Source organism: Ammodytes marinus (genome assembly GCF_949987685.1).
Source record: "Ammodytes marinus genome assembly, chromosome: 23".
Taxonomy (NCBI): domain Eukaryota; kingdom Metazoa; phylum Chordata; class Actinopteri; order Uranoscopiformes; family Ammodytidae; genus Ammodytes; species Ammodytes marinus.
In genome coordinates, this window is record NC_137227.1 from 14,341,941 (window position 1) to 14,368,557 (window position 26,617).

Here is a 26,617-nt window from a genome sequence, read left to right on the forward strand (position 1 = left end):
TGGGTGTCCCATTTCTCGAACAACTTGCTCAACTAGATTATAGGCTACATTAATAGAGTAGTAGGCCTGTGTTGCAAGTCCCAGGTATGCGTCCTGGCAAACAGATAGGCTATTTCTGGTAAAATAACTTTAAATAAGCAGACACGACCACGGTGAGCTGTTGCTGCATTGACTCGTCTTTGTAGCAAAATGTATTCTCTATTTTTCATTTCTGAGATAGTCAAATAATTTATTTTCTTTGTTAACAGCTAAATGAAATGATTGGTTTGTAACCGTAAACAACATATAGCTGCTAATCTGAAACTTGAGAAATTCAAACACCACATCCTGGTTTAGAGGACTGTTAGAGAAACCAAGACACTGCACATTATCCAGGTGTTCACACAATGCCCTGGGGCTGGGCGTCATCTCCAGTTACAGAGTTTATCTAATAACAAATACAATCATAAAACTATAATGAAGCTGGTCAGTACATGCTGGAATAAAAGTGAAACTTAAATGGATTGGATGAGCATTTACTTCAACCCTTCTGTTACTGTTGATTATGTAGCCTACATATCCCAGCAGTTCATGGGTAATCTTAAATTGATGCTAAACTACATATCCCATTCAAACTAAAATGTGTTGCTGAATTGTTTTATCTTAAATATTGATAACTGATAGGCGATAGGTAGCCACCTTTACACTAAAAAAAAAAAAACTTGAATGCAGAGCACAAATGAAAATGTTCAGTAACAGTCTGATTTAATGCCTCATGGTATCTTTAATCATATTTAGGACTATGAAAAAGATATCAACCCAACTTGTACGTGTGATGATTGAATACTTCTACTGTATATGCGTAAACTATTCTCACATTTTTATTAATGCATAAAATACCAATTAAAGCCTCTTGATAATTTATTTGCCATTATAGGAAGAGGTTTGTGTGAAATAGAACCAAGACGTTTATTTTATCATTTATTTAATCCACCTTGTTCGAAACAAATTGAAATTTCATTTGAAGCCAATTTCATATTTAAAAAAATAATTAATCAAATTTCAGCCTAAACATACACCGACATAACTACAGTACGTCACCAAGACATGATGAGTGGAATATATTATTGCCGTGTGGAATAGATGGTCAGCGAACATATAATGAAACTGGAATTCCTTATTAGGCATGTACAGAGGGGCGACAGTAGCTACTGGGGTTTTTATGTTCTGTGTGCCTTCAGTTTTTCCTCCAGTGTTGCTATGTTGGCGCCAGCGAACTCGTCAATCTGAAAGACAGAACAAGACAGAATATTATAAACCTCAAAATGAAACAGTTCATACATACGCTTTGTATCAAATGGCTGTGAACCAGACTGTTCCTCTCAGCTCTACAGAACCTTTTAAGTAGTTTTATTTCTGTCAGATTTATCAAAGTATCTTTAACAGGTTGTTGTAATATCATCCCTTTCAGCCTGACGAAGGCCATCTGTTCATGAAGTTGTGTATGCAAGATTTGATCATAAATCAAGGGCCCTTGCCATATACTACCATTGGTTTCACGCAATCGGTGGGCACGTTTCTTTCACATAAATATTTTCAAAAAGTAAGCATTTATGTCCCGCTCTTGTAAATTAGCAAACAAAATGATAAGTATCAGATATAAAGACTAAATACTTTGACATGACAAACATTGTTCTGAAGCAAAGCAGTCCATGACTTATTACTTGATTTAGTTTAATTTAGTTTCCATATTTGAACTCCGGATTAAGTCAATACAATTCTTAAGCCATCTTCCTATCCCCCGTGTAAAGATCCACAATACCGGGAAAATTTGTGTAGCTCCTTAGTATGCGAGAGGAAATTTACAGTAAAATTGGTAAACGGCACAAACTCTCATAAATCAGTCTTTCCGTACGACATGTTCTTGATTTCAAAAGAAAACGCTCTGATAAACTGACCAACAGCAGGAGGACTTTGTTAGCGACTGGCTTGGTGAAGAAGTACTAGAGTATTTCAACTGCTGGATGTGTAGATAATATGCACAACACGTCACATTTTCACACCAATGCTTACTTTCGCTCCATTCTTGTAAAAGTGGAATGTGGGCATGCAGCTTATCTTGCAGTCTGCGCTGACCTCCTGGAAAGAGCAAAGGGAAAAACGATAAGATGGATGCAATTTTAAAAAACACACACACAAAACAGACCAATACATGTGTCAAACTGCTGTGAAAACGGCCTATTTAATAGTGATGGGTCGTTATGTGCCGAGGCTTCGGAGCGTGTGTCGAGTAATCCCGGAAGTTTTTGGTGAAGCGCGTATCGATGCTTGTATCGTTTAGGGCGAATCACGTGACTGATGACGTTCGAAGCCTCGTTTGTTCAAGAAGTGCTTCGGGTATTGTGGATGCACTCGCACTTTGCGGGTTAGTGTTGGCGATTTATTGGTTTGGGAGTGATGTGGATGTTGTATCAACTTGCTGTGACTTTATTGTGCACCCCTGCCTCCGCTGTACCATGTGAAAGAGTGTTCTCCAAAGCAGGAGAAGTTGTTTCCAAAAGGGGAAATTGTCTGAACAAATGTTCTCAATAAAAATCAAATCAAATCCTTAAGTTGCACAAGCACATTCACTGCCCCTTACCTTTTTATAACACTGCGACAGTTTGAAAATAAGTATTCCTGTCATTATGAGTAATTCAAAGTTTGACAAAAAATATTTATTGATAGATTTATTAGATGTATATGTTTTATCATGTTTCATACCCATAGTATACATCAAACAAAATATAAGTTGTATGTATATGAATGAATACATGAACAATACATGAAATGCATTTATTAAGGTGTCTTGATTTATTTACTTGTCAGTCATTCCCATGGCTGCACTGTTGCAGGACAGTATTGAGTGTATTACAAATTGATAGAATTATCTGGCTATTTAACACTGTTTGACCAGCAGGGGGGGTTGTAATTGTGTTCAAATCGGTTCAAATGAAGCCTCGAGAAATGAACCATTTTGTGAACCATTTGGCTTTAAGGCTTCAAAAAGCTTCATCTGGCCATCACTACTATTTAACATGGGAGTCAATGAGAAATTGCTCTGTTTTGGTACCACCTCTTAGTGGCCACTCGGTGAACTTAATTTTTTGTCACTTCCGCATTGGATGCTGCTAGGAACTTGCTGTGGTTGGGGCTTGGTCGACTGGTGAAAAGTTCAATATTTCCAACTTCTGCACGAAACGCCAAATCGCCCGTCGATGCGCTTGTACATTGACTTTGTATGTAATCTTGTGGTGCGTCAGTGTGTTCGTACCTTTAGACTTAATAGAATTTAAAAGAAAAACTTACCTCAGCTTCATCCACGTCCACCTTCAGGAACACCACATTCTTGTTCTCAGGCTTTAGCGAATGAGCCTGAAAGAGAAGGGCACCGATGAGCATTGAAATACTCTGCGTCATTTGCCAGGTGATTGCGAGAAGAGAATACATCGATGCATTTCTAGTTCCTTATTCAGACTAAAATGTATTGCCTACAAATATGTCTTTGTTCTGTTATTCATTTAAGTTATACACAGACATTACATTTTCCAGTTAAGCGGCCATTTCCTACTGGAGGTTGGAAGACCTTGACAATAAATCGAGGGAGCAGCAATCTGGCTCTCCATAGAGATACTGCTGTAGGCTACTTGAGCAACACATTGGGAATCAGCTCCAGACTAGAAATATTTATTTTCCAAACTGGCTGCAACTACTGCATATCTAAATATCAAAAACCTCATATTAAATGACTTATGGATGTGAGTAACAATGTCTCCAAAACCATTTTGGTGGCTCAAAATAACCCCACTTTAATGTACAAGACATGAGTGCCAATATCATCCACTTACTTCAAAATGGGGGCTGATCTGTTTACATGGGCCGCACCACGTGGCTGTGAAGTCCACCACCACCAGCTTGTCTCCAGCTTCCTTGAGGATGGTCCTGAACTCCTCCTACAGCAAATCAAAACATAAATGACATCAGTCACTTCTCGCTGCTTTGTATATGACGAGAATCCCTTAACTGAACCTGGTTATTGCGGCTTCTTTTTGGAAAGTAACATAAAGAGGAGATTTGTTTTGACTTGTTGCTGACTGTTAGGATTATCGTCTGCAGTCAGGTCATCAAAATATAGTTTGCTGTGCAAAATTTACAGCTTTGATAATTAAAAAAATAACTATTAGTTTGTAATAATTATAATGCTTTGGCAATACTGTTTTCTACAATTGAATTGAGAGGATGACGAGGGAAGGAGGTGAACGTTTGAGACTTTTAGTCAACCAGTGGGTCTGACTCAGACTGGGGTCAAAACCACAACTGGCTGTGGATCAACAGACTGTGCGAGACGTGTTCAAAAAAGCACAGCTGCCATGGCGTTTTCAGACCCCTTGGATTAGCTTCCTCGCTCTCCCAACCAACTCCACAGGGCTGTCACTTTTCCAGTGACATTTTGGCAAAGATATCCTTACGTCTTGAAGATGCACTGGCTCCCTTGAGGGAAGGATAGCCGGATACAATAAAACTAAATAGATATAACTCGCTTAAAAGTTTTTTTTTTAGCCTTCATGTTCTCCGTATTACGTCAGTGGTAAGAACGCAGCATCTCGGGGGCGAGATTGTACTAATGAAAGCGCGCCCCGGTATTAGTGGGGGAGACAGATTTCGATTGGGAAACTTAATTGAATTAACACCTCACTATCCAACGTTATAGAACAGCGTTTACGAGAGCTACGACGAGCCACTTGAAGCACCCGGTCCATTCATTGCGACCAAACAATCATTATTGTGCCCGCCAGTCGTCTACAAGATGGCCAAAGTCCACACACATGGTGGCGGCTAACGTTTTGAGCCATGAATCATCCAGTCCATTACCATGAAGCAAGGCCTACCGTTATACTCTGGACATTTCTGTTATGTTCGTTTAGTTAACTTGCAACAACAAAAAAACGCTTGTCTCCGTCGACTGAACATCCCAGATATATCCTCTTTTATGCAGACTGTCACGAGAGGAGGGGGGAACGGGCGCGTGGCGAGGCTGACTGTTGGAAGCCCCACACGCCACCGAACGTTCGAGAAAAAAATTAAAGAATTAAAATCCAACGGTTAAAGCAGCAAATGCAGAAACAGACCAACTTACCAGAGATTTCACTTCCTTCACCATGATGACAGTTTGAGTATAACTGCTTCGGAGTGGACAAGATAACGGTTAAGATTGTTTGGGGAAGCCCTCTTCCATCAGCAGACACGCGCCTTTATATAACCAATGCATCAAGCTCGTCAACAGTAGCCCGAGCCAGGCGGAAGCTAATGTACTCTGCCTTAAAAAGTAAAAGTACATCATTGTGTGTTGTACATCGTTGGAGCGACGAGTGCATATGTAGTCGTGCCCATATGAAATGCGATTCAACTGCAATTTCCTTCTGTACATATTTACACAGCTAACTTTAATTTGTTTTTCTTCTTTTGCGTCGAAAGCATTTAGACATATAAACCTTTATTTTGAAAATTATCAGTGACGTAATATTTTTCTTTTCCGTTTTTGGGTTTGTTTATTGAGGGTTTGACGCTGTTCGGTGTTTTCCATTTCGTTTATCAACTTGCTCAACTAGATGATACATTAATAGAGTAGTAGGCCTATATAAGATGTTGTCTCTGGATCAATTTATTCAGGGATTTTACTATTTTTTGTTGGAAATAGTTTCGGTCTTTCGGGTTAACTATTGAAACAGAGCAGATACATAGGCTAAAACCGACCCCATGGGCCATGACATTAAGTTACATGATAATTTTGTATTTTACTGCCTTATCTATCTCTTCAGTATTTTTATAACATCACACAAAAGTAATTTCAGAGAAAAGATGTGTATATTCAAGTCACAATGACTTGACACATTCTTGGTTTACCGTAAACGACTGACACGGCGCAGCTCGATTCCAGTGCAGTAATACAAAGTACCGCTATTAGAGTAATGCAGCTATTAAACGTCCCGTACGTGACTTGCCGTCATTTCGTCATCACCTGTAATCTTTTTTTTCAGCCTTCCAAACTGCACATTCATCTTTGTTAAACTGGCAGTGTAAGCTATACAAAGGCAATATATATATCAATTCCACATTTCTACACCACCGTTGTAAAACCTCTCATGGGTGGAAAAACTGGCCTACTACCAGCATCCTATGTAAACAAGGAAGGAGCTGAGGCTTTCATCACCAACCCAACCTTCTGAAATTCAAATTAGCTTCTAAAAATACAGTCCATTTCCTGATCAAACAAAAAGCTGCACTTGGCAGCAGGAGGCTTTTGTTGCCTGCTTTATTATCCAGACTGCACTCGTTTTGGGATTGAAAGGATCATACCTTCAATCTTGTTTTCCTCTGTTCTCCTCAGTGCAGGACATATAAATTAATGTCAGATTTGTTTCTGTATTGATACTCAGTATGCCATAAGAAGCCCAACACACAAGTGAAACATACCATGTCAGGACAGCTCTTAAAATTTATTTTTTTCCTATACAAAAGTTCTCACTAAATACAAAGCACATCATGGTTAACTATGTTACAGTAAATGATGTATGAATGTAAGAGCAGCATCTACGCAACTCCTCCAGGTGCAGCAGAATTTTGTTTCGTCCTTGTACAGTTTATTTTTTCTTACTGAAACGGTCTTCCCATAGCTTGCTGATTTTCCACAGAATGTGTAGTGTAAACTTAAATATGGGGAAAATTGTAAATTGATCAAAAGTGTTCCAGTAAGTTAATATGAATATGAAGATGTTCAGATGTGTGTCTCCAATCTGGATTTTGTTATATTTTGGGGTCTTTATTATGTAAACTCATTTTAAAAATGAATGAAAATCCAACAACTGTAGCAGGAAAAAATAATTTATCAATTGATTTTTGGGGTGATGTTGCCGTATTGCTGCTCGTTTTCATTGCATTGTGATTACAAAGACGCTCTAATGAGCCACATTATGTTACATTACATCATGCTAATATGGCCGGTTAGGTTTAAGGGTCCTTCATGTATGAACTCTGTGATAATGCGTCGGTTATTAATGATACTGATTCTTCTCTGTTGAACCCATGGTCCACGTCAGACTACCACGGTTGCCTTGCCGATGTTTTCTCCCTGCAGCATCCCCATAAAAGCAGCTGGCATCTTTTCAAAGCCCTTTGTGAAGTGCTCCCGAACCTTCAGTTTGCCCTGCAGATTAATAATAAATAAAAAAAACACAAAAATTAGACTGTAGCATAAAACACAGGCAATCCTATCAAGAGATTTGTTTTTTAGTGACTTACCTCTTTCAGCCATCCCAACAGCCTCTTGGAGGACTCAGGGTGCTTGTCCGCCCACCTTCCAACCATGAAGCCCTCCATCTTAATCTGCTTGAAGATCATGGTGAGGTGAGGGTATGGGCCTATGGAAGGTGAAGGTTGTAGAAAAGAAAACAGCTTTTAGAGCAAGTGCAGGGAATCGCCAAAGGTAGTTTCAGTAACACAATGTCGCCCTCTAGTGAAAAATACTTGAATAACTTGTTTATTCAAATTAGGCATTAAGTTAGAGCAGAATAATTGTCGAAAATGAAATAAGGGGAGAACAAACCTGTTTGTGGCGTGGTGTCATTGTATGTGGAAATAGCTCCACACACGGCTATTCTCCCTAAGTTCTTCATCTGTGGTATGGCAACACTTGAAAAAGGGCCTCCCACCTAAAAATCAAAGAGTGTGAGTTAAACCTTGGAAAAAATGTGAAACATATAGGTGAAGTTGTAACTAACCACACAGGACACATCAACATCTTAGATAATGCATTGCTTACATTTTCAAAGAAGCAGTCATAACCCTCTGGAGAAGCCTTCTTCAGTGCTTCCTCCAGGGAACCCACGGTCTTGTAGTTGAAGGCCTCGTCAAAGCCCAGCTCTTTGAGGAAAGCCACCTTTGCGTCGGAGCCTGCGGACCCCACCACCTTACAGCCCTTGATCTTGGCGATCTGGCCCACCACGGAGCCCACTGCCCCGGCCGCAGCATTCACCAGCAAGGTCTCACCCTTTTGGAGCCCCAAGACCTCTTCTATACCCAACAGAGCAGTCAATCTGGGGAAGACCAGAAAAGAGAAATAATTCTACTACAGAAATCTGAAAAAGTACCATGTAGCACGGAAGAGCCAATGCGACCACCGTGGAGTAAACTCTTTGTAATTGCTTCCATAGCCAAAGTTATCAGTGTTTATAAAACAGTGACTTCAACTCCACTGCAGGAACATCTGGAGTCCAACCTGTTTATTATCTCAAAGAAAGACAAAACCAAGCTGTTCTGTAGCTGAGAAACAACTCTCACTAAAACAAGGAAATGAAAATACTTTTTCCAGATAAGCTGTCTTATCAAACATTTGCTAAGGAAAGGTTAAGTATTCTTTTTGTATTGTGGAATAGTTCACACATGGGAGTAGCCCAAGTATACTCCACAGCTTTAAACACTTATAGCTGACCTGCCATATCTCCTTGAGTTGTTATGTGTTGAAACTACCCTAACATTTACTAGGTAAATACAAAGCACATCAGCATTTGTCCTGATGATTCATATTATTTTTCCCTATACTTCTTTAAGCCTCTAACCATGCATTCAACCTAACACGTGTCTCACCCTGGCATGCCGATGGTGCCCAGAGCCAAGGACAGGGAGACGTCTTGGGGCCAGTCAGACATGATGGGAATGAGTTCTTTCACGTCACTGACCGTGTGGGTTCTCCAGCCGGAACGAGAGACAACATGGCTTCCCACGGGAAATGCTGGGTTCTTACTTTGAATCACTCTATAAAAGAAGAAAAAATCTAAATAACAACAACAAAAATAAGAAGAAACACCCATACAGAGTTTGGCATTTATGCACATTGGTTTACAACAAAGTTAAGAATAATACATTGCATGTGAGTTGAAAGCAAATTACTTTGAGTAATTTATTCTGCATGTTTATATACAAAAAAAACACTGAAGCAGACTGAGCCTCTGAACTGTCAGCCAAGAACATCTGTTTGAAGGCTGTGGTAATTAATAGCAGGTGCAAGATTGGCCCTGTTTGCACTCTATATCATGCCAGATAAAAGACATTCCTATGTGTGTGTGTGTGTATGTGTGCGTATTTGTTTCTTACTTGGCCACTTGAGTTCCAATCATCACGTCCCCTTCTTGCATGCGAGCTCTACTGAACGGCCTGGAGGGACAAACAGTGCATTACATTTTATGTGCATTCCTGGTCTTGAATTAGTATTGTGAAGCCTCTCTTGTAACACTACAAAATATATTTAGAATTTTTTTTTCACCCTACTAACCTCATGTATGGGTCAACACTGAGAAACACTGCTTCCAAAAGCACCTCTGAATCAAAAACAGACATCAGTGAAACAATAATTAAGAGCACACTTAAACTACAAATGTTTTCCTCTTCTGCTTCTGAATAAGTCAAGTACCGACGTTGGCGTTTATTGTTTTGAGACAAATAGTGTTTAATCCACTTCAAGTTTACATAGAGAGAATATAGAGACATCTTTACCTCCATCTTTGGGCTCAGGGAGCTCCTCCACCTTGAGCTCAAAGTTACTGTCCTTCGGGAAGCCTTCAAAGTGCTTGGTCAGGATCCACGTCTTAGCTTGGACCATGATTCTTTATTTGGGGCAACTGTGAACCAAAGAGCAGTACATATATATATTTATACGTTACATTACCATAACAAATGGTATGGTTATGGCATGCCCGAGGCTGTGCAAAACACAACACATGTTAGGTGTACTCACTACTCACCTAAGTGAATTCATGTGAACGCTATAATTACCTATTCAGGAAAGCCTACTATAATATTGACTGTAATAAAAGGCATTATAACTAATTATAGGCCTGTGAAATAAGCTATCAAAATCCTAAATTGATAGGTCCAGCTCAGATTGCAGTTTTAGATTAGATTTGGTTTTAAGATATAATAATTGAGTGTGTATAGTTTCACAGTATACTCTAAATCTTCTATACAAAACAGTAAATAAAGAATAATGCATGCCACCTTAAAGGAACATGCCTGCTCACACACATAAACACATTTACAGCATATAATCAGGAAGAAACCAGTAAAGACATTTCATAACTCAACCACATCAATGAGTCAACTTTTGCTTTCTGCAAAAACACAATGGTGCTATTGTTAATACCGGTGAAAGAAGACGGTAGTTAGTTCATAGGTCAAATGTGATCATGTAAATATAATTACCTGAGATAACACAAGTAACCGTGTCGAAAAAGCAAACAGCATAAAATTACAAGCTCATAAACCAGAGCAGTGCACTCTTGTTGAAGACTGTCTGCCAGGCTGCCTTATATTAACTAAAAATAACTTTCCTAATATAGCAGGTAATCTAAGTCGTCTAAGATGGTTTTAGTACGAATACAGCACTATCAGATGTGTCCATTAAACTCACCAGTTCTGGTTCTCCTCAAGAAAAGGTAGATGAAGAAGTGAATACAGAAAGGAACTGGCAGCGTGGGGGGAGACAACAAGGACGAAGGCGGGAGTCAAGCGTCAAGCGCTGAATGTGATTGGTTGGAAATTTTAGCGCAGCCTCCGACCTATGACGCAGAACGTTACGTTGTCCCTGCGTGCGTACGTGCAGTCAGTTTGGATGTTTGGCGCGAGCGAGTGGATGAGTAGCTCGGGATGCTAACACAACAGATTTATTTGAATTAAATTGTAAGTACTGGAGTGACAATTTTTTTCAATGAATTTGACTTTTGTTTGTCAGTAAGACATAACAGGACAGACCACCGCCTTTGACAGAACTGACAAGAGTGTTGGTAGTTTTCCTTAACTGTCGACTGCGGTGTATACGTTTAACATTATACATATTCAATGCGTCTGTAGCTAATGTTACTGTTACGTTATGTGATAAAGATTCAAGTTAACTAAGCTAGTTGGACTTTGCCTTTTAAGGTGGACTTGAAACCATAGCTTAAAACATATATTTATATGCCAGTTATATTATTAATACACAGAAGTAAGAGGTTGGGGTTTTGCTAATGTTATCATCATCACGTTAGCTGCCTGCGTTAACCGCTTGTGATCAATGAGCATTCCCATGGAAGCTCACCATTTAGCCTCACCCTGTTTATCCATCATACCAATCACTGCTTAAAGACTTAAAAGGAAATATATTACTCAATAGTTTTTTCTTAAGTAGGTGTGTCCCGATCTGCTACAACTGGAAAGTACTCATAGCGTCAAAGCTGTTGAATTGTATTGATTCATACTGTTTTCCCCCCTCATATTTAGTCTTCCCTAATTTATGGAGTGAACCATCTATTACATATACATCCCAATATATCCCAATAAATCACCATTAAACAGTTTGACTTTGAAACAGTGTCTACAAAATAAACTAAACTAAATGCTTTATAGAAGATAGTAACTGCTGTATCATTACCTTTTAACTGCAACGCTTCAATTTTGTGCAAGTTGTGGTTTAAATGTTTAACAGTAAAACCCATTACTGTCCCAAGATGTTTGTGTGAGCAAGTGGTTGCGGTCTTTTATATAGTGAGTGCAATAGGGCGTTATCAACACGTGTATTTCCTGTAACAGACCAACAAAAGAAAAGTGATATCTGACTCGGCTTTATGTAACTGATAGCGCAAACACAGTGTTGACAAAAAGGGATTTTGAGAACAACCGTTCTCCAGAATCACTGAATCCACCTTTTAAAGATAATTTATATTCTTTGTAATATACACTGTATGACTGTCTTTGTGTTGATGTTCACCTTTTTCTCAACAATCCACATTGTGCTGCTCTGTAACAAAAAAAAACAAGGGGGGCAGCCAGAGAACTACCATGTTAGACGGTGGGCAGTTTGTGGAGGCCCTGGGCCGTCTAGGTTATCCCGGTGCGTCGTCACTGAAGCCCTCCGAGTTCGACTGGCTGTTTGACTGCGCCCCGGAGAACCTTCACTTCTTGCGCTTTGTCTGTCGAAGCCTCAACCGCAGCAATGTTCTCACCACGGAGGAGGCACGTGCTTTTCAGGACCTACGGAAGTCCAACAAACCACTTCTGGATGAAGCTGCGCTGGGCGAGGTCCTTAAAACTATCGGACCTTCAGACGGGAGCAGTGCAAACATCTCGTCTTCAAGTTCCTCAGCTGTGTTTGCAGCAGAAGGGGACGTGGCCATAGAGGACTTGGAGGCGGAGCTCCAAGCGCTGCGTAAAGAGAAAGAGCTGAAACAACGGCGCTATGACAGGTTGCAGGTCGTAGCCACCTCCCGTGCCGATGTAGACCTAAGACTAAGTACAGAGCTGGAGAGCGCTGCGTGTAAGCTAAAGGAGGCTAGTGCTTCCATCGGAGCTGAAAATGCTGACACCAACACTTTATTGCAAAACCTAACAGCCGAGGTGAGCAAGCTTTCTTCATATCTCTCAGTTAAGCCGGGAGCCGAACAAAACGGAAAAGAAGAACCAACAGATCCTTCAATCTCCAAAAGCCCCAGTGTCCTCTCTCAGCTTCCCTTGGATCCCTACCTGCATCAGGAGGAGCTCAACACCAAAACACTGTCTGCCCTCACTCAGAAGAATTTCTTCAAGGGAATCTCCGACATCGTGGAAACTTCCTGCTCCGAGCGCTTCCAGGTGCTCGACCTCAGTTTCTGTGAAGATGGAGAGAATGAGAAGGAGGAGAGTGAGAGTGAGAAGGAGGGTGGGGGGCGGGATAGGGAGGAGCGGGTGGTGGAGCGCAGGAGGACGGAGATGGCCCGGCTGCAGTGGGCTCACATCGTCGCCCAGCACCAACTGATGCAGGCCGCCGCAGAGGAGAAAAGTGTCAAGGCTGGACTGGACTGGCTGTCCGAGAACACCAAGGTAAAGCAGATATATACAGTCCATAAGAATACCATGGAGAAGTTCTCAGTAGCATTGCAAAAACGTCTTTGATCTAACCCTGTCCAGTTTCTACTTTTTCTGGCTTCTTCACTTAAGCTCTCCTCCATGTCTCTCTTTCTACCAGAGCATTTCCACCTCCTCCTCGCTGCATGTCCGCGAGGTTGTGTCCAGGAAGGAGCTGCAGGCGGTGGAGGCTGAGCTGGAGGCTTTGCTCCATGGACCGCTACCTGCTGCTCTAAGGGAGTCAGCCCGGCTGCTCAATGTGCCCGTAGTGAGGGGAGACCTGGCTCTGCAACTGGCCAGGCAAGACTACTACACCTCCAGACAGGATCAGGTGAGTTGGTCAAATCACCCATGTCACCCAGAGTTTTTCTCCAAAAACGTGTATTTTGCAGGCAGGAAAGAGGTCAAGGTTAGCTGTCAATCAACTGTGAGCTAATGAGAAATCAAATGTCTTGATTTAAAACATTTAAATGTGGTACATCCTGCCTAAAAAGATAAGAATGTTGTACTTTTGTCCCATTTTAAGAGTGAGATGCTAACTGAATAGATGTTAAAAAATACATAAAGATTTTAATCACAGATAGAAGTCATGGTTTTTATCCCTGAGTTTGATCATAAGTCATATTATGTAGTACTGTACAGAATTGCGGTTAAGACATGAACCATTACCTAATTCTATTTGTAAGACAATATATAAAGTTCACTTCCGGCTTGCTGAGGGTGAAGAGCTATTTTTTGAGAGCAGCGGAGAACTCAGATTCACAGCATTAAAAATCTCTGAAAATCTCTGGAGATGTCCAAAAAAGGAAAAACCACTGATAAGGCAATGGAGGAAGACAAAGTTTTTGCGGAAGAAATGAAAAAACAGTTGGCAGACTTGAAGAAAGGAATGTTGGCAGATTTGAAGAGAGAAATAAAAAGTGAGAGGGAGACGGAGCGAGCACTGCGGAAGGCTGAACTGGCTGGGATTGTTGACGAATTGATTGGGCGTTTTGATGTAAAAATCAAAGAGAAAGTTGCTGCTGGTCTGAAGCCACTGATGATCGAATTGAAGGAACTTCAAGCCGTCAATGTGAAGAAAGATCAGCTCTTGAAAGAGCTTGGAGATAAAATTGATGATCAAGAACAACAAGCAAAAAACAGAGATGTGATAATAACTGGAATGGATATTAAACCAAGGTCGTATGCAGGTGCCGGGAATGGAGAAGAAGAGGGCGATACAGGGAATGTAACGGTGGAAAAACAAGTGGCAATGTTTCTGAGAAGCAAAGCCATTAATCTGGATCTAGAGAACGTGGAGTCCTGTTTTCTTCTCCCGAAGGGAAAATTCGCCAAAAAGCGTGCTGTCATTCTGAAATTTGTGAGTAGAAAGCATAAGATAAATCTGCTCAGTCAAGGCAAGAAGCTTAAAGGTGAACAAATTGGAATGAGTGAAAATTTAACCAAGAGAAAGGCTTATCTGGCCTACCAAGCGAGAGGGTTAAAAAAATGTGGACAGGTCCAACAAACTTGGACGAGAGATGGAAGAATCTTCATCAAAATGAATGGAGCTACACCCGAAGAAGCCAAAATTGTGCAAATCAAAACGGAGGAGGATTTGGATCAATTCCGGAGGGACGAGGATTAAAGAAGGCAAAAAGCATGGACTTTGAACTAAAGGGATTTAAACTGGTTTGTGTCAAAATATAAGGTTTGAAATCGTAAATAAAATGTGCTCTGCTATTGATAACCTAATGGAATGTGTGACGATTGAAATTCAAATGAAAGATAAATGTTAATTATCAGCTGTGTGTTCAGAACAACCGATTCAAAATTGGAAGAGTTTCTCTGACTGAAGAATTTGTAAATACACTGCATGTTATGGGACTGTAGCCGAGGTCAGCAGACACACTGACTGTTTTGAATACTGTTGCAGATGTGTTTAGACTACTAGAGAAGAAATGGACAAGGCCATATCTGCATTGTCACAAGGCAGAGAGGAAAATAGAGACCTAAAATGATCTGTGTATTAGAATGAATCTTCTTAAAAAAAAAGAAAAAAAAATGTTCTTACTGTAGTAGCTGTGTATCTGTGTATCTGAATCTTATGGCAGTGGGGGCGGGACCCGATAAGCCTTTGGCTTCTCCTGCTTCCCTTCGGACGATAACACAAAGTAATATGTATGAATATGCAATGAGAAAATGATGTATTATGTGTAATTGTCCGGAAGAATAATAATAAATAAAAAAAAAAAAAAAAAAAATAAAAAAAAAATATGGAAATAATTACCAACAGCCAAAGTAAAATTAAATTGTAAATCTTTCCTCTTAGGTACGTGACTACCTGCTCCGCCAGAAGGCATCCTTTGACCTGGTGCACCTAGCTCAGGAGATGGACTTTAGGAGATGGAGGACATGTCTGAAGCAGCTGGAAGACGTTAACAACAGAATGGTAACAGAAGTTGAAGCGGTAACGCTCAGAATCGAATCCCTGGCGCACACCGACCTGGCTATCAACCCCAGGCCCAACCCTATCATCAGCTGCAAAGATGTAGCCTTCAGCAGGTAAGAACACGTAGCAAGCTGTTAAAAACTTTTTCAGATTTCTTTTTTTTTTTTTTTTTTTTTCTCAATGTCATTATTTTAGAAGCATGTATGATAGAAACTTTCTACCATTTCATGCTAGTATACCTTAAATACTTCTTATCCTTATGAACAAGTAAATAGACAGAATGGCCAGAGTGTTTTTGTTAAAGAAATTCTTTTATCAAAAAACCCAAGTGTTTTTAATAAAGAGATCAGTCAGGCATTTTCAAAGCAGGTTGGTTTTTACTTGCAAACAGCAAAACAAGGGTCAAACAACAATGTATCTGGTTTGGTACATGGTTGAATACAAAACTGAACTGAAATAGCAGAGTTTATATGTCTGACAAAATGTGTATGTGAACACATTTTGTTCGTGTGTCCAGGGTCATTGCTGACGTGGATGAGTTTTAATTAAACTGATAAGGATTTTCCCAGAAACTTGCATCCTGTTTCCCAGCAATGATCAGCAGGTGTTATTCTTCATCCAATGTCTGAGAACAGAAGCTGGGAGTCTGTCTGACTCCCTTTTTCCAAGGCCATTCACAGTACTTCTCTTGTGAAAACAACAAGTTGTATATTGTGAGGTCAAACAAAGTTCACAGCAAAAAGCATTCAAATGTTATAATATATATAAGGAAACAAAGTTTCGTTAACAGTTTTTATACCCAACTTGCTACTATGGTGCTATGTATGCTGCTTTGTTCACACTAATAATCCTCCTTTAAATGCAGGCAATCAGACTTTGAAATGTAACTCAGTGTTGTATGCAATTCTGTCCTCAGACTGCTCCAGATCCTGGACCATGATTCAGAGCACGGTCGATCAGAACCTTTTCGGACATATGAAGCATTGGACCAGGCAGCCCGGGACCTCAAAGCCAACCTCCAGGTGACCCGCGGTGCTCTAGCAGGCGCCAGCCGCGAGCAGTACTACACAGCGGCTCGTCTCTATGGCGACCGTGAGGCGCTCCACAGGACAATGTACACACAGCTCCAGCAGCTGGTCTTAGGGCCGCAGGTACGTCCCACGGCCAACACTGACCAGGAGCTGCTCTGTCCCAATGCACAGGTGGGTGTCTTTCCTTTTTGTTTTATGCACCGTCATCTTGGTCACCAATATATTGCAGAGGCAATCCTTAAAGTGAGTCAGTTGATTTTTAAAATTCTGGTCACTATTGGTGAGGGAAGCTGGTAGCACATTATGTTTTTACTTTTTCACAATGTTGTGTAGTGACACATGTTGGGTGTCACGGCATCCTAGTCGATGATGCCTCCGGGGCATTAACTGTGGTGGTTTGATATACGCACTCAGAAACTTTGATTTCTTCCATCCAAAAAGTATTTATTTACGAACAAAAAGGTTTCCAAAAATTTGCAAAAAAGGGTTTCAAAATAACAAATAAATGCTAGACTAAACGAAAAGCTTAAATTGCTGGTAAACAAACATTGAAATCAGAGTGGTCAAAATTATGTGTAACCACAGCTTCTACTCCAGGTTGTGACTTGGCTGGACTCACCGGCTGCCATTCTACCATGCAATTAACAGGTGGGCCAAACCACGCCCCCTGCCATCTAATAATTCAATTACCCCAAATAAACAGTCAACAATTAATACGCTGATTTAACTTAAGGAATGGCTGTAACATTCCGGCCCCTAATTATTGCCAAGCAACTAATTACAAATTCAAAAAGGGAAAAATATACAGCCATAACAAAATCTACTGACATCAGTTACATCATGCATTTTTTCTTTCCTTTTTTTTTTAAACTTTGTCTTTTTAAAGTGTCTCTTTATCAGTTCATAAGCCATTAAAAAAGGCAAAAATAGGGTCTTCTTTCTTCAAAAAGGCAAAAAAGGGAAGGTGGTGTATGCAAGGGTGTCAAAAGGTCAAAAAATGGGAAAAGTTCGGATGCAAGGGTCAAAATTCAAAAAGGGGATAAGGTGTAATGCAAAGGAATATGTGCGTTATGAAAAATGTAGTGTCTGCAAGAACCTTTGGGTGTATCCGTCAGTGTAAGTGTCGATATTTAAGCTGCAGCCCCCTCCAAAAGAAGGCACAGCTTGGTGATGGGTCGTTCCAGCTCCGTGGTTTGAGTCTTCAGCCGGACACGACGAACAAATCCCTTGGAGTCGGTCATGGTTTCTATGATTCGCCCCAATGGCCACGAATTTCTGGGTGCTGATTCGTCCATGACAAGCACAAGATCTCCAACTGCAAAGCTTTTTTTTGCTCTGTTCCATTTTTGACGTGCTTGCATTAGTGGGAGGTATTCTTTCACCCACCTCTTCCAGAACAGGTCAGCAATGTACTGGACCTGCCTCCAACGCCTGCGAGTGTACTGATCATTTTTGCTAAACAAGCCAGGTGGTAAAAGTGGCTTTGCTTTGAGCTGCAAGAGGTGGTTTGGGGTAAGGGCCTCCAGGTCATTTAGGTCACCACTAGATGGGGTGATTGGACGGTCATTTAAGACAGCCTCCACTTCACACAATGCAGTATGTAGGGCCTCGTCGTCCAGCACTTGCTGCCTCATCACTGTGCATAGCACCCTTTTAACCTGCTGTATCAGCCGCTCCCAGACTCCTCCATGATGAGCTCCATACGGCGGGTTAAAGATCCACTTTATTCCATCCTGTGAGAGAGAATGGTGCATCTTGTTTTGGTTTAAGTCTCTGACAGCACTCTTCAACTCCCGGTTAGAACTGACAAAGTTGGTTCCGTTATCCGACCTTATTTCTCTTACTTGACCTCTGCGGCAGACAAATCTCCTGATGGCGTTTATGCACGAATCTGTGTCCAGTGTATGGGCCACTTCTAGATGGACTGCACGTGAAGTTAAGCAGGTGAATATGACGCCATACCTCTTCACAGTGCTTCTTCCTCTTTTCACCTCCATTGGGCCGAAGTAATCTATCCCAACGTCTGTGAATGGAGGCAGATCCGCAATTATTCTGTCCGCAGGAAGGTCTGACATTTTTTGCTCACCAGGTTGCTGTCGTTGTCTTTTGCAGGTCATACATTCTCCAATGACTGTTCTGGCGGCAGAGTTGGCATGTGGTATCCAGAAGCGGCGCCGGAGAGTTGACAGCATGTGATTTCTGCCCCCATGACCAACTTTGTGATGGATGTGACGCAGAATTAGTGTGGCGATTTGGCTGTTTTTGGGAAGAATCATTGGATGTTTTGCTTCTTCGGGGAGAGCAGACCTGCTTAACCTACCACCAACTCTCAGGATTCCATCCACCAGCACAGGGTCCAGTTTGTACAGATGGCTAGCTTTCTTCAAAGTGCCTTTAGCTAAGGCTTCAATTTCGTCTGGATAAGACTGCCTCTGTACGAAACAGACAATGGCTTTTTCCGCTTTCTCCAAATCACTCACTGACAGTCTGGGCATGTTTGCTTTTGCTTGCTGCTTCAGTTTGCGTTCCTGTTTAGCTTGACCTTGGGTTGAATTCCTTCTTTGTCCTCGCAGCTGAAGAAGTAGCTCTTTTATCTTCAGGATCCATGCTACGGCTCTCATTAGGTCTGTCCACTTGGAAAAGTAGCTTAGCAGCTTACTTGTGGGACATTCACTGTCTTTCAGCACTACGGCACAGGCAGAAATCTCACCTTTGACCTCAGGGTCGTCGTCAAGTAATTTGTCCATTTGCATGGTTCCTGGCCATTGTGATTGAGGTTTGGGGAGGAAGCATGGGCCATTGATCCACAACTTAGACTGGAGGAATACATCAGCCTTCAAGCCACGTGATGCCGCATCTGCTGGGTTTAGCTTGGAACTTATGTGCCGCCATTGTGTCACTTTTGACAGCTCTCGAATGATTGAAACACGATTTGCTACATACGTTTTGAATCTTTTGGTGTTACTGGCAATGTACTGGAGAACTGTCATGCTGTCGGACCAGAAAACAGGCTCTTCCATGTTGATTTCTAGCTCTGTTTTTAGCATCTTGTTGATGCGTACAGCTAAGACTGCAGCTCCAAGTTCCAGCCTGGGTATGGTTGTTTGCTTAAGTGGCGCTACTCTAGCCTTTCCCATGACAAAAGCAATGCTCACCTCTCTCCTGGTGTTCATCAGCCGGAGGTAAGATACTGAGCCGTACCCCATTTCACTGGCATCACAGAAATGATGCAACTGTGCTGTTGTTATCTCTCCAAAGTCGTTGGGTGCAAAGCTTCTGGTGATCTTGAATGCATCCAGTAAAGTTAGGCTACTGAGCCACTTTTGCCACACTTGAGCCATTTCTTGGGGAATTTGGTCATCCCAACCCAGCTTTGTTTTGCACAACCCCTGCAAGATTTGTCTTGCTGGGAGAATAACTGGAGCGAGGAAGCCAAGGGGGTCATATATTGAGCTTACTATGGACAGGATACCTCGCCTGGTCACTGAGTGGGGTTTTACCTCTATACTGAACGTAAAGGTGTCCTGTTCCACATTCCATTGAGCACCAAGCGCCCTTTCCATAGGAAGCTGGTCTTTGTCCAGGTCCAGTGTTTTAACTCCTTTAGCTCTCTGATCTTCAGGGATGGCTGCCAGGACGGAGCGATGGTTGCTCACCCATTTATTGAGCCGGAATCCCCCTTTGGCGCACAGGTGTGTGAGGTTCTCATAGAGATATATCGCTTGCTCCACAGTATTTACAGCTTTTAAGCAGTCATCAACATAAAAGTTCTGCCGGATGGTGTTTACAATCTCAGCTGCATAATCATTCTGGTTGTCGTCAGCTGTTTTCAACAGGGCAAATGTAGCACAGCTTGGGGAAGAGACAGCTCCAAATATGTGCACTGTCATCCTGTGCTCCACCAGCTCTTGTGTGACATCCCCATCAGGCCACCAGAGAAAGCGCAAATAGTTTGTGTCTTCTTTTGCCACTCTCACCTGGTGGAACATTCCCTCAATGTCAGTCATAATAGCTATGGGGCCCTGGCGGAAACGAAGCAATACACCTACAAGTGAATTTGTTAAGTCGGGGCCTTGCAGCAGCTCTTTGTTTAGAGACGTTCCACCGTACACTGATGCACAATCGAACACCACACGCAAAGTCTTTTTGCGTGGGTGGTAGACTCCGTGATGTGGAATAAACCAAGCTTTTCCACTTTTATGTTCCAATTGGTCTTTTGGTATGACTTCTGCAAATCCCTTTGCTATAACATCCTTCATGAACTCTTTGTATTCATTAAAGAACTTCAGATCTTTTTTGAACTTCTTTAACAGGTGCTGTGCTCTTTGCTGGGCTACAGCTTTGTTGTTTGGAAGATTCACATTATCCTTACGAAAGGGGAGCTTTAAGCAGTAGTGGCCATTTTCCACCACAGCTGAGCTTGACACTTTGTCCATAAACTGTTGGTCTTCCATAGACATCACTTTTTTGCCCTCATAGTGCTGCTCAACAAAGTCTTGATTATATTGCTGGACCAACAGCTCTTCAACAGATATGCGATTAACCTGTACTGTACCTGCACCTGCATTTCCATCACCAGTCCTGTTGAGTGGGCCATTGACAACCCACCCAAGTCGAGTCTTCACAGCGTAGGGCCCAACACCCTCACTATTAATCACTCTCCATGGCTCCATGGCCTTTGGGGCATTGACACCTATAAGCAGCCCAATGCTGGCATCAATGGGTGTCAAGTCAACTTCATCCAGGTAAGGCCATTTTCTAATATCCTCATTTGTGGGGATATTTTCTTGGGTGACTGGGATGGATGTGTGTGTGTAGACATCAGGCAGTTTAAGGTATCCATTTCCATGCAAAGCAGCAACTTCCAATCCAGAAATTTTGTAGCTAGACACTGGCTTCTCTTGTCCCATTGTCCTGAGCAATATGTCCTGCTTCCTTCCATTAGCATTTAGCTGTTGCATCAACTCCTCTGTGCAGAATGTTGCTGTGCTTCCTCCATCCAAAAAGGCATATGTTTGCACAGTTTTTGTTCCCTTTTCCAATTTCACTTTAACTGGGACTATTGAGAGTGCACTTACTTTTATGCCGGCCCCAGTATGGCTACCGGCGTTCATAGAAACCAAGGCACTGGACATGGATGCTTCTGTGAATTGCATATTAGCTGGTTGCTCTCTTTGACTGTCTATGTGCAAAATGGTTGGATGGGTCTTGTGGCAGGTTTTACATGTCATACGATGTTTACAATACTTGCTCATGTGTCCTTTTTCCAAGCATCCAAAGCACAATCCAATGGCCCTCATGATTTCCACTTTTTCTTTGTTGTGTTTGCCTTTAAACAACATACATGCTTCCATTGAGTGGTCTTTGTTACAGAACAAGCAGGGTCTTTTAATGGCACTTCTTGATATTTGTTTATGCTCCACTTCCATCTTGCTTTTTGCATTTTCTAAGACAGGGGTTACAGTGGTGGCAAAACTGCTCCCCCTGCTGGACTTTTGTGGTAACTTGAGTTTGGCTCTATTTTCCAATGGCATATTTATCTCACCAAACATAGGATCCAGTAGAGCACGAGTTTTCTTCTCAATGAATTGGAGGAGATCTTTAAACTTTGGACGTCTGCATTGCCTTTCCTGAACATCACAAACAACTGTTCTCCAGCTGTCACGCAGCTTAAAGGGTAACTTTGACACAACTATCCTCAAATTTGCTGCATTTTCCAGTTCCTCCACATAGTCAATTCCTGACAAGGTGTTGTAGCAGCTTCGGAGAAATATTGAATATGCTCTTAATGCAGGGCCATCTTCAGCTTTTATAGCTGTCCAGTTTAAAGCTTTGCTCATGAATGCCATTGTGATCTTCATCTTATTTCCAAAGTGCCACTCAAGCTGCTTCCTTGCTTCCTTATATCCACTTTCCACATCCATATGCTGACAGCTGCGTACAATTTGTCTTGGCTGCCCCACGGTGTACTGCTCAAGGTAATAGAGTCTATCTTGCATATTGTCTGTTTTATTTTCTATGCCTTGCTCAAAGGCTCTAATGAAGGAATGGAATTGCAGTGGGTCACCATCAAAGCTGGGAATTTCTCTAACAGGCAGGAGGGAGGCTTTCTGCTGTTGTATTAATATTTCAGTTATGTAATTTTGCCTTTTCAGTACGTCTACAACATTTTCTGTGCTACTTGTTCCTTGATTAGTATGGCTGTCAATTTGGGCAGTGATTGGTTCAGATTTAAATGAATGCTGTTGGGGAGTCTGCATTTTAACAGGGGGGAGTTGAGGTAAAGCAGAGCGATGTCGACTTGTGCGGCTGCTTGCCCTCGAACTGACGGAGCCAGCTCCGGCTTGCCGTAGTACTTTTGCTTTGGCTTCTGCGGCTGCCAGTTCAGCTGCTAATGCAAGCGCTTCTTGCTTTGCCTTTATCTTTGCCTCCTCCATATCCAATATATGCTTTTGTTCCAGCGCTTTGACTTTTGCGCTAAGAGCAGCGCGCTCAGCCTCGGCTTCTACGTAGGCAGTTGTTAATGACTTGGGGCCGCTGGCGCATGACGACACTTGTGATGCGCTACGGCCAATCTCACCGTATGCTTGTTCGTCGCCATCATTATCATCAACTTGTTCTTTAACATCAGCGTTATCATCAACATCAACTCGTCCACTTAAAGCATTTATGTCATCCACTTTGTCTCCTTCCCCATCATCTTCACACATCCATGAGCCAACGCTTGTCAGGAATTCTTTGAACTCAATTAACTTTGGCTCGTACCAACAAGTATGATCAGCCTGTCTTTCATCAGCCTCTAGCAATGATTGAACATCCACTTGCAAATCCATAAAGTCTTTTAACAGTTCACTGAATGCGTCCATATGTTTACTCACATTTTCTTTGTCTTCATTTGTTTTCATCATATGTAGCACTTCATTCTTTTTTCTAGTTGCTGCGCCGAGCCTTCCTCTGCGCGATTTAATTGTTTGCAACAACTTCCTTTCAGGGTCCGCAACTTCATCAGTATCGCTCTCCATTTCCACTTCTTAACTTTCACACAAACTTTGGTAAAAGCAGTGCGCAGTGAGCGCTTCCAACGAAAGGCCTGGCCAGGCTCCACCTATTGTTCTGCTGCGTACTCACGGTAGTTGGCAAACATTTCCATCCGAGCGTCCTTTAGCGCTGCAAACGTGTCCAAATCCAGTTTCCAGTCAGTCCAGAATCGACATAATTTTGACTTAATGTCACGGCATCCTAGTCGATGATGCCTCCGGGGCATTAACTGTGGTGGTTTGATATACGCACTCAGAAACTTTGATTTCTTCCATCCAAAAAGTATTTATTTACGAACAAAAAGGTTTCCAAAAATTTGCAAAAAAGGGTTTCAAAATAACAAATAAATGCTAGACTAAACGAAAAGCTTAAATTGCTGGTAAACAAACATTGAAATCAGAGTGGTCAAAATTATGTGTAACCACAGCTTCTACTCCAGGTTGTGACTTGGCTGGACTCACCGGCTGCCATTCTACCATGCAATTAACAGGTGGGCCAAACCACGCCCCCTGCCATCTAATAATTCAATTACCCCAAATAAACAGTCAACAATTAATACGCTGATTTAACTTAAGGAATGGCTGTAACAGGGTATAAAAGCACTGCATGACAAAATGGTTTTCAGGAGGATCTTATTGCATGACGCAGGTTGTAGTAACTTTAGGAACAGTTTTGTCTGTATATTTGTCTGCTTGTCTTTTTCTGCTTGCTTGAGAATATATTCACATTTTAATTATTTGGTAAGTATTTGGATAATACATTTTTTGTTTTTGATTATATCTTCTCAATGTGAGGATAGTTCCTTTTTTATTATATATGATATATTTCTGTTTCCCACTGAGCGGAACAAAAAAAAGCAATATGTAGATGCCAAAGATTATATTAAACTGATTTGTAAAACCAGCACATGAACTTTAAACTCAAATGAGTTAATTTGTTACGTTACAAGAACAACATATGTGACAATATGATGTCATTTTGACCCCCACGTCTCTAAAATGTGTCTAAACACTGCCTGTTGCTGTTTCTTTCTTTGTTAATATCTCATCCCTCTTCCTTTGTCTGTACAGGAGCTGACGGTGAAGCTTGTGGAAGTGGAGTCTCAGCTGCAGGGTTTGCAGCACGTCATGCAAGAGATCATGGGCGAGGTCAAAGGCAAGCGCTCTCAGCTGGAGCGCAATGCCCTCCTGAGGCGGGAGAGGGAACTATACATCTACTTCCACTTGGATTCACGGCTACTGCAGAAAGTAGTGGAAGATCTGGAGGGCAAAATGGCTGCGAAGAGAGGGCAGCAGTAAAAACCTGCCAGGAAGAATGAGTTCAATTCAGCAAGCAGTTCATGTGCCAAGGGAGTCGATCCGTGTTATATAGTTTGAAGAGATCTAACAAGTACACTTTGCTTACAGTGGAGGAGGTATAATTTGCAAGCCCTCCACTCTAGCCCTACTCAAAATCTGGACCTTCATCTGGTTTGTGCAGGAGATGGAAATCATTCCCTTGAGTCTTTGTTCACTCATCTTTTGGACAACGCTCAACCTGGGAACAAGTTTGGTTCTTCAATGATTGGGAGTAATTTGAGTGTGTTTATTTTAAGCAAATTTTACATATTAAAACATGTCTTGTTCTGTTTTGTATTGTTCTAAAAATGTCCTTGTTTTTGTTTTGTCTTAAGTCAACTGATAAATAAAGTAAAAGATTGTGAAAGTGAAAGTATTTTTTTTTTAAGATTTTTTTTAAAGACCTGATCAAAAGGTTTTTGCATCTTATGCAATGTGTTTTTGAGATGCTAGTTTAAATCTGTCTTTGTGTGTTACTCTCCCCTTTGCCCTTTTAGGCCATTGACAGTTGAAGAGTCATAAGATCTTCAGGTAGAGAGAAAGAGTAGCAGGCAGTCTGACAGGGCGGAGATGGATCAGTCTAGCAGCAGGTTCCACTCAGGACCTCTGTCCCAGTCGGCCCAGAAGATCATGGCTGCTCTTCGGTCGCAGAGTCGACATCTAGCCAGACGAAGCCACAACTCCTCCTACAGTCACAGTCAAAGTCAGTCAGGGCTCGAGCATAAGCGTATATTATTACAAAAATAATAACAAAACAGACCTTTCAATCAAAAGTTTTTTTCTTAATTGGAATTGTCGAAACTTGTAGGAAAACAGATTTGTATCTAGGTAACATTTGGGATATTGTTAATAGGGGTTGATTAAGTGTTGCTCTGTGACAGTGTTATTTCAGACTTCTTAGGTGTTGGCGTAATCCAACAAAAGTTGTCTGATAAAACATGGCTATAAATGATTACAGCACTGCTTGAGAGAACCCAAATTTGCTTTAATTTTCTAAAGCATTAAGTTCTGTGTGTAATACATAATGTGCCACATACTTCATTTTTCAAGAGTAAAAGCTGAGACTTGAGATATGTTGTAGAATTGACAGGTCAGACTTTTGCAGTTCAATTAGGCATTTTATATGTTATTTAATATTACATTTTAGTAGTTCCTCGGCTGTTTTGAGAGAACTCACTTTTTCTCCTGTGTTGCTGTGTGTAGTGGAGAGGTTTGGCAGCCAGAGGGAGCCGTTGTCCCAGAGCAACTGGAGCATGAGTCAGGAGGCGAGTAGAGAGACAGACAGAGACACAGACCGGTAAGACAGAACAGATAGACGCTAAGCTTGGGTATAAAAACATGCACTTATGTTAAGTTAGGATATCCATTTTATTAATGTTATTTCTCCTGCAATCAGAATGTTTTTACTTACCTAAGCAGATCCGTGCAGAAGCATTTTGACCCTCACAGTGACACAGTAATTGCAGTCACTAGTTTAATAAATTGTGATTGTATATACTGTATAAACTGGCACAAAATGACATCATACTTGATTTTCAATAATAGAAGATGTAATTATTTATGGGTTGGACTGTTCTGTAACAGGCAGTAGTTAGTGTTATATATGCATCATATTATATATCCATACAATAATATATTCTAAACCTTAATGAACATAATGCAATAAATCTCTGTGGCAATGTTATGGTTCAGACCAGGGTCCAGGCCCAACGTGTCCCCCTTTTCCACTTCCTATCATGACTCTTCCAGCCAGTGGCAGAGCTCTCAGACTACGGGCTACTCTCAGCAGTCACAGACACCAAACCGCGCCATGCAGTCCCAGGCCGCCCCCTCTTCCTCCTCCCGCTGGGACC

The 26,617-nt window shown here is 41.5% G+C and overlaps 3 protein-coding genes across 3 annotated transcripts; 1 reads left to right on the top strand and 2 right to left on the bottom strand.

The window, feature by feature from the left end:
* Positions 1 to 723: 723 nt before the first annotated feature.
* LOC307268859 (thioredoxin-like) lies at positions 724 to 5,288 on the bottom strand. Its single transcript, XM_080051637.1, has 5 exons — positions 5,156 to 5,288; positions 3,867 to 3,971; positions 3,328 to 3,393; positions 2,053 to 2,118; positions 724 to 1,265 (listed from the first exon to the last, which is right to left on the bottom strand). The coding sequence occupies exons 1-5, from the start codon at positions 5,177 to 5,179 to the stop codon at positions 1,200 to 1,202; spliced, it is 327 nt and encodes a 108-aa protein (XP_079907763.1). The 5' UTR covers positions 5,180 to 5,288; the 3' UTR covers positions 724 to 1,199.
* A 1,208-nt stretch (positions 5,289 to 6,496) lies between these two features.
* On the bottom strand, positions 6,497 to 10,536 carry LOC307269549 (prostaglandin reductase 1-like). The gene is made up of 9 exons (XM_080052529.1): positions 10,481 to 10,536; positions 9,568 to 9,692; positions 9,347 to 9,392; positions 9,169 to 9,228; positions 8,662 to 8,829; positions 7,838 to 8,111; positions 7,622 to 7,727; positions 7,318 to 7,436; positions 6,497 to 7,222 (listed from the first exon to the last, which is right to left on the bottom strand). Exons 2-9 carry the CDS (start codon positions 9,671 to 9,673, stop codon positions 7,112 to 7,114), a joined length of 990 nt encoding a protein of 329 aa, XP_079908655.1. The 5' UTR covers positions 9,674 to 9,692; positions 10,481 to 10,536; the 3' UTR covers positions 6,497 to 7,111.
* A 153-nt stretch (positions 10,537 to 10,689) lies between these two features.
* haus3 (HAUS augmin-like complex, subunit 3) lies at positions 10,690 to 25,041 on the top strand. Its single transcript, XM_080051610.1, has 6 exons — positions 10,690 to 10,749; positions 11,866 to 12,903; positions 13,049 to 13,258; positions 15,239 to 15,471; positions 16,275 to 16,560; positions 24,498 to 25,041. Exons 2-6 carry the CDS (start codon positions 11,887 to 11,889, stop codon positions 24,723 to 24,725), a joined length of 1,974 nt encoding a protein of 657 aa, XP_079907736.1. The 5' UTR covers positions 10,690 to 10,749; positions 11,866 to 11,886; the 3' UTR covers positions 24,726 to 25,041.
* The last annotated feature ends 1,576 nt before the right edge of the window (positions 25,042 to 26,617 follow it).